The sequence below is a fragment of the Belonocnema kinseyi genome, chromosome 6 (genome assembly GCF_010883055.1).
Source record: "Belonocnema kinseyi isolate 2016_QV_RU_SX_M_011 chromosome 6, B_treatae_v1, whole genome shotgun sequence".
Lineage (NCBI taxonomy): Eukaryota > Metazoa > Arthropoda > Insecta > Hymenoptera > Cynipidae > Belonocnema > Belonocnema kinseyi.
The window spans coordinates 148,797,158-148,805,073 of NC_046662.1; the positions used below are offsets into that span (position 1 = coordinate 148,797,158).

A 7,916-nucleotide genomic window follows, 5' to 3' on the forward strand; every position below is an offset into this window, starting at 1 on the left:
TCAATATCGAGGAGGTGAAAAAAGTATTAAGAGGGATGAAGAATTATTCCGCACCGGGACCAGATTGTATCAAAACCTTCTGGTGGAAGAAGTTTCCTTCAAACCATCAGCATTTGGCTCGTATTTTCACCTCATACTTAGAGTCGGAGGAGCCGATTCCGGAGTAGCTGGTGGAAGGGCACACAATACTCCTACCGAAAATAAGCAACTCAGCTGACCCGAAGAATTACAGGCCAATCACTTGTCTGAACACACAGTATAAGATATTTACAGCTATCCTAAATGATAGGATACTTCGGCAAATGAAGCAGTGTGGTCTTTTACTATCTCATCTGGAAAAAATCGTGTGACAACTAACAAGGTCATCTTTCAGAGAGTTGTCTTGCAGGGCAACACCATGAGCCTATTCCTCTTTTGCGTCACATGATTTGCCACTATCTCTAGCACTTTGCCATTCCGACGGGTACATTTGCAGCAAACCTGCAGATTGAAAGTACAAGGTCACTCATGTATTTTACATGGAGGATCTTAAAGATCTATGCTAAAAACAAAGAGCAACTACATCTAGCTCGAGGCCATAACACATTACTGTTCACTGAGTCAAACGCTGCTTTGAAATCTACGAACAATGCGACTAGTTTCCCTTTCTTTCTCCCTAAATTTCTGTTAACTAAGTAGTTAAGTGCATAGATGTAGTCTACCGTTCCCATCCGTTTCTGACTCCCATCTGATTGTGTGGGATATTTTCTTTTTGTTCTACCTGACTCACCAACCTCTTTCTTAAGATTTATGCATATATTTTATAGCCGACTGACATGAGATTAATCCATCTGTATTCTTCTACTTTCTTTCCTTACTCTTTCTCGACAAGCGTACTACCAGTCCAGTCATCCACTCTTCCGGACATCGTTCTCTTTTCCAGACCGTGTTGCAAATCTTCCATATCCCATCCCTAACTCCTCCTGCATACTTCATCGCTTCCTTCTCCATCACATCTTCTACTGTCGCCTTGTTTCTGTTTAGCCTATCTATTGCATCATTCACTTCTTCTCTTGTAATTTCGTTCCCTTCCTCCATTTCTCCTTGGAATATCCTTCTCTTTTCCGCTTTGATCTTATTTTGCTCACCCCCTAATAAACTCTTCAAATAATCCGTCCATTCCCATTTCTTCATTAACGCTCTTCCTTTCCTTCTATCCCTATTTATCACATCCCACATCCAACCTTCTTTGATCGCTTTTTCTACTTCTGCCTTATATTCCTCCTTTCCCCTTTGTCTTTTTCTTTCCAGCATCTTCTCATGTTCTACTTTTTTCTATTATGCTCCGCCTTCTCCATTTCCCCTTTTATCCATTTTCTTACACTGTTTCATTCTCTTTTTACTTCTCCAGCATTCCTTGTTCCACCAGCCTCTCTTTACTCCTACTCTTTCTTCTTCTTTAGTACTTTTAATTTATCTACCCTTCAGACTCCCATTTTCGTGTTTCTTTCCCCCTATTTTCTTCCTCTATCTGCCGCACTTATTGACGCCTCCTTTTAGTGTAGCTATAGTCGGGAAGTGCTCGTACCCTATCGCATTCCCCACATTGATACTTCCTATCATGTGCCACATTCTTCTTTATCTCCTTTCATGTTGTCATTAAAAATAAACCATCCTGTTGCTCCTATCACGTCTAGTAACGTACCTGAGTCTTTTCTCGCTACCATACCCTCCCTGGTCGGCTTCACGGACCTTTCCTCATCGTTACTGTCACTGCGATAAACGTCGCCCTTCCCACCACTGCGCACGCTTTCTGCAACGTCAGCTCTTGTTGCCATTACTGCTTGCTGTTCTGTGCAATCGTCCAGTAACTGTTGTCCTCTGGCGCCAGTTTGTGGAATACGAGTCGACGGCATCCTACCTCTCCGTGACGTTTCCCGCCTTTATCGCCTACCTCTTGCCTCCCTTCTCCAGCAATTATTTTTCCTACTTCTAACATCGAAAACATCGCACGCTCCAAATTTACACTTCAAACCACTCACTTTCACCCTTCACACATTTTTCTTCACTCACCCTTCTTCCTTTACACTGGATATCCGCACTTTCTGCCCTATATGCATCAACACACCCTTATTCCCTTCACCAAAGCCAAAAAAAACCATCACTTTACACAAAAGAGATCTTTCACGATCGGTAAGGGAAACGGAAGCCTTCAACATAAATAATTAATTCCAACTAAATTTGTTCAACTTCTAACCGACTTTTGAACCAAAAAAGATGAAACAATTTAATAAAAAAATTAGCAATTTGTCTTTTCATAAACGTATACTTGTTGAAATGTTCAAATTTCAGCTAAATTAACATTTTGATGAGTGAGGCTAGATTATTTATATTAACTCTTATGCGTATTTACTTTGTGTGCAGAGTTAGATTTTTATTTTTATTCGAAAAACCTCGATGAAGTCCAATTTTTGTGTAATAAATAGACAAACGTTGATTTTTTTCACCATTTATGTAGTCACGAAATTCCCCTAGTCTTCTGTAAATCCAAAAAAGTCAGCGAGTCTTCAACTAGTAATGTGCCCTCCCCTTCATATACAAAGCCAAAACAGAAAGTTTTAGAAAAAGAAATGCGAATTATGAATATTGAACAGAACTGTCTCATTATGAAAAGAGATGCAGAGCTTGCAAATTTTGATTTCGAAAGCAAAATAAAGAAGATGAGAACAGACTTGAAGAACGCCAAAAAAAATTAAATAACAAGAATATAAGTGTGGACTAGCAGATCGAATACAGACGAAAGCAACGCTAAGCATTTTGCAACATAAAAAGTAGCAATCCGAAAAATTATTCCTTAAAAATACAGATGAAGGAGAACGTCCGCGAGTCGAAGATGATCAGACGGGAGTGCTTTAAGCAATTTGTGATATAGCTTTGCAATCGGGTCTGGCTGATGATAGACGCCACCCTGAAGCAATTCGAGCATGCACAACTGTAGACGAACTGCATAAAGAGCTAAATTTAATACATTGGATATAAATTATCCAGATCAGCAGCTTACTTGAGACTTATTACTCGAGATTCAAAAACAGCTGAAGGAAAACGGCATGAGTTAAAATGCCTGTCAAGCTGCGTGGATTCTAAGCTGATCAGCACAGAGATCATGAAGATCAATACTTCTGCAGAGCCACTATGGGCAGACTTGAGGATGTTGCTTTAATTCTTGAAGCAGACAAGTGCGTAGAATGATATCTCCTGAAAAGATAAGAAATATCAATAATTAGAAATAACGAATTCTTCAATAAATAATAAATATGATGTATTTTGATTAATTTTTTGATAAGTCTATTTTTTTATTATTTAGATATGCATCATCTGACAAGGCGATAAGGCCTCTGGGTATGACTGCTGCAAAAGCTCAAACGCCAATTCTAATACATGTTGAATATAAAGTACGATTGCCCGATTACGACTGGGTGGTCAGGAGCCGTCACAACTTGACACCATCTGTTTTCACAGGAATATTTGTAAAGCAGAATGTTATGGACAGGAAAGATGCTGTTACGTATTTAGGACCAATGTATAATGCTACAATCAGTGACAATCTTAGTAGTTCAACGGTTTTTACTCATGCCTCTGAGCCGAGCTCTCTCAGGCGTAAATCTTCCTCATGACAAGTAAAAAATCATCCCGACAGTAGTGGTAAAACAATTGACGCGGAATTTAGAACTAGAGAATTTCCAATATGGAATTTAGTCAGAGATCAAGATAGATGGTCACAATGTCACTACTGAGTTTATACCAAGTGGAGAGTCAGTTAATGATCCAGCATTTCGTACTGATAATTTGTGGTATGCTAATCACGTGCGTGAAAGCCAATATCTTATCCACGTAAAATTCAAAATAGACTCGTCATCTTGAACCATATCCTTTTTTCAAATCTCAGTTAAGACTGTACAGTGTGATTATGCAAAACTGTGGCTCTCATAATCGAAGAAACTTGAGGCAAAATTTGTATGAAAGATTTCTCCCAGCATCGTACCCTTTGTCTTGTTAAAAAAATACATACATAGTTCTATTTTATACAAGGTTGCTAGGTAGCGTTGAGTTGTTATAAAATAGTTGAAAGTGAGTGTAGAATTGCGAGGCTGTTGAGTCGGATCGCGGACCGAGTTTGTGGGCTAAAGAGTCGAAAGTGCAGGCCAAGTGGTCGTAACGTTTTACTGTATTACTTATATTTGTTACATTTATTAAAATTTACATAAACAATCTAACGTGTGGATTTTTCATTGTGTCAACTTACGTGTTAACTCAACATCGTATAGTTAACTTAAATTGAATTCTAACAATTTCAGAAGTCGGATAGAGGCCCATTTCCACTAAATAAGAATTTTTTAAGAAGCGCGAACCCGCGAAAATCGGAAAAATCGGAAAATTTGGAAAAATTCTGGTAATCAAGCAAATCAATAAAAACAAAAGAACGTGGTATCGAACGCCATGATAAAAAAAGCTTCTCGATTGTTCTCGCGTATTCCGTAAATTGATATTTCTATTTTATATGTGAGAATTAATTAGATATTTCCGAGAATAGTGATTTAAAAGAAAAAAAATAGTAAATAGTGAATAGTGAGAATGGATCAACAAGGAACAGTTGGAGGATTAACTACATCTCCTGATTGGCTTGGTTGGTCAAATCAAAAGAATACGGAAGGTCAAGAGAATAGACTATCAAGACGTTTCAATCCTCCACAGAATCAGCAGCCGCTGAATAACAATGTTCAACCCGGAGATCTAAGCAGCCCAGTTTTAAATGTCACAAATCAAATTTCGCAACATGGAAATGAGTTTCAGGGAGATTTTCAGCAAAATATGTCGCAAGTCCTAGCAGCTATGACTAGACTTTTGGATCAAAACGCGACATTACTGCAAAATGTGTCACAGAAGAAGCAGCCCGAAAAATTTCATTACAATGTTCTTCCGGACTTAACGCATAATATTATTGACTTCACTGGACTGGAAGGATCTTCAGAAGCAAGAGCGTGGTTGAAGCAGTTGGAATCCACTGCTACGTTACATCGTTGGACTGAGGCTGTAGCTTTTGAAACAGCAAGAGCGCACCTAAAGAAAGCAGCAAGAAACTGGCATCTGAGTCGAATTGATACAAATCAAAATTGGACTCAATTCAGTCAGCAATTTAAAGCTACTTTTATGGTTGAAAAATCTTAAACTGAAAAATGGAAGGCAATGGAACAGCGATGTCAAACGACCTGGAGAAGATGTTCGAGAATACTTTTTTGAGAAGGTTCGACTCTGCAAAGAATTCGAATTTAGTTTGACTGAAACCAAGACTCAACTGGCAGTTGGACTGTTGTCTCGTGATACGAGTTCCATAATAACATCACAAACATATCTCGACCATGTCAATCTTCTTCAAAATATTTTAATGTTTGAGGATCTGGAGAATTCAAGAAAGCAACGTTTTTCTTCAAGACGTGAGAATTCTGGAGAAGCTGATCAAAGGAACGATAAAAATTTGTCTTAGAGTTTGATACCGGATAAGAAGGAAACTTCGACAACGACTTCAAAGGAGAGCAACTACGTTAGAGGCAGCTGGAAAAAAGAATCAAGTCCTAGTGCAGGTGCGGAGCGTGCATGTTTTAGATGTAATTCGACCAATCACTACGCAAAAGAATGTCCTGCGAAACGCGAAATTAAATGTTTTCGTTGCAACGAGACAGGTCACTTCAAAAAAGATTGTAGTAGGCCTAAGAAACTCGACGAAGGTAAGATAAATCTTATTACTTCTAATTGCGATCCATCTGAGAAAAAGTATTTAAAGAAGACTTTAATTAATGATGTGATTCTTGATTTTCTGGTAGATCATGGATCTTCGGTGTGCACCATAAAGGTTCCGTTACGCTTAATCACGGTTTTGAATTTTTGAAACGTCCAAATGAATTGATAGGTTTTGGAAGCATTGAAGCCACGACGCGCTCTCCAGGTATAATGAAGGCCAATATAAAGGTTGACGAGTGCTCAGCTAATGACATTTGTTTCAGAGTAGTGCCAGATAACGCGACTAATTATGATGTAATCATCGGTAGATCTTTTACGGAATTGCTTCATATTGCATTTTATAAATTCGGTGATAAAATAACTTATTGTCATGCAAATAATTTTCCGTTAGCTAAAGAATCAAACATCGAGTCAAACCTTCAAGAGTTGAGACCAACTGTTAACGAAAAAGTTAGTATTCACCCGGGATCAATTAATTTTATTAATGCACTAGTCGGTGATTATGAATAAATGTTGCCTTATGAAAATATAATTGATAAACAGGTCAAGTTATCGAAAGGGAAAATTCTTGCAGATAAGATTTTGACAATAATAGAAATTCCAGAAATGGAACCTAGATTTGAGCCAGTTATCAAGTCTGAGGTACAAATACACGAATCGTTATCTAAGGCCGAATCAAAAGAGATGGTTGATCTTTTAAATTCTAAACGTCGAGCAATTGCTAAAAATTTACCGGAGTTAGGACGTACAGATGTCCTGGAAATGGACATAATTTTAAAAGAAGGGTCGGAACCGTTTTCTGCGAAGCCGTATAATTTGAGTTCATCGGAACGTGAAACGATGCGAGATCTTATAGGAGAATATAAACAAGTCGGTTTAGCTAAAGAAACAAATTCACCCTTCGCTAGCCCGTGCTTTTTAGTCACTAAAGCAGATGGATCACCGCGTCTAGTTGTCAACTATCGGCGATTAAACCAGATGACAATTCGAACAAACTTCCCTCTCTCAAATATCAATGATGGTCTAGATCAATTGCATGGCTCCAAGTTTTTTGCCACTTTAGATTTGTCACATAGTTATTTACACATTCCATTAACTGAAAGTGCGAAAGAAAAGACGGCTTTTATAACTCAGGATGAGACGAGTCAATTTGAGAGAGCAATGTTTGGTTTGATGAATGCTCCATTCTATTTTTCTAAATTAATTAAAAGGATTTTTGGTCGAAATAATTCTAATTTAGCTCTTACTTATTTTGATGACATCTTGATTTATGCCAAGACTTGGGAGGAATTTATACGAAAATTAAGCCAGGTTTTGGATCTTTTGATAAAAGCAGGGTTCACATTAAACTTAAGAAAGTGCAAGTTTGGGTTGCCTAAATTGGATTACTTAGAATTTGTAATTGGAAAAGATGGAATGCAATCAGGTACAAAACACATTAGAGCAATTGTAGAGTTTCCTCAGCCGGAAAATGTGCATGATGTTAGAAGGTTTGTAGGACTTGCAAACTTTTCGAGACGTTTTATTCCGAAGTTTTCGTGTTTGATGGATCCGTTAATTGAACTTTTGAAGGACGGTGTAAAATTTGTCTGGGGTGAAGCTCAGAAATTTTCTTTTAAGAAAATCAAACAATTAATCAGTTCGGAGCCTATTTTGGGTCTTTATAATCCGCTAGCAAAACGTAGTGAATTGCACACGGATGCATCAGCAATCGGATTAGGAGCGATGTTATTTCTAATTCTTTTGTTGAACCGGGTACGATTTTAAATATTTCGATGTGCGAAGAAGAGATCTTGATGTACCAGAGAGTTGATGAAAAATTAGCCAGGAAAATAAAAATTCTAGAAAAATCCGAACACGAACGTACACGAGCGGAGAAAGATGAATGTCAAGATTGTGTGATGGTGCATTGTCATCGAGAAAAATCACTTTTTCATGCCTACTTTCATATTCTTGTCTGGAAATGGTTGCCTGGGACACATTTAGTTGTTCTGCGAGCTGTTTTTGCATCTGACCATCGTCTTCATCCAGCAAAGCCGGCAATTCGACGTCCTCAAACGATTTCGGTGGTTAGCCGCGGTCAGCGTTTCTCACATCAAAATTGCCACTTTTGAACTTGTTAAACCACTCATTACACTGCG

The 7,916-nt window shown here is 38.1% G+C and overlaps 1 protein-coding gene across 10 annotated transcripts in view; it reads right to left on the bottom strand.

Moving 5' to 3' along the window:
• The window catches only part of LOC117174910 (zinc finger protein 658B-like), a 184,814-nt gene that overhangs the window by 129,390 nt on the left and 47,508 nt on the right, over positions 1–7,916 (bottom strand). For 4 of the 10 annotated variants that reach the window (XM_033364352.1, XM_033364356.1, XM_033364355.1 and 1 more), the window contains one exon: positions 3,041–3,234. The exons of 5 other annotated variants lie outside the window; for them this stretch is intronic. In XM_033364352.1, coding sequence (XP_033220243.1) covers positions 3,041–3,144 — 104 coding nt within the window. In that variant the 5' untranslated portion in view covers positions 3,145–3,234. Of the gene's footprint in view, positions 1–3,040; positions 3,235–7,916 lie in introns of those variants that run through there. One more of the 10 variants, XM_033364358.1, reaches the window with a different exon arrangement.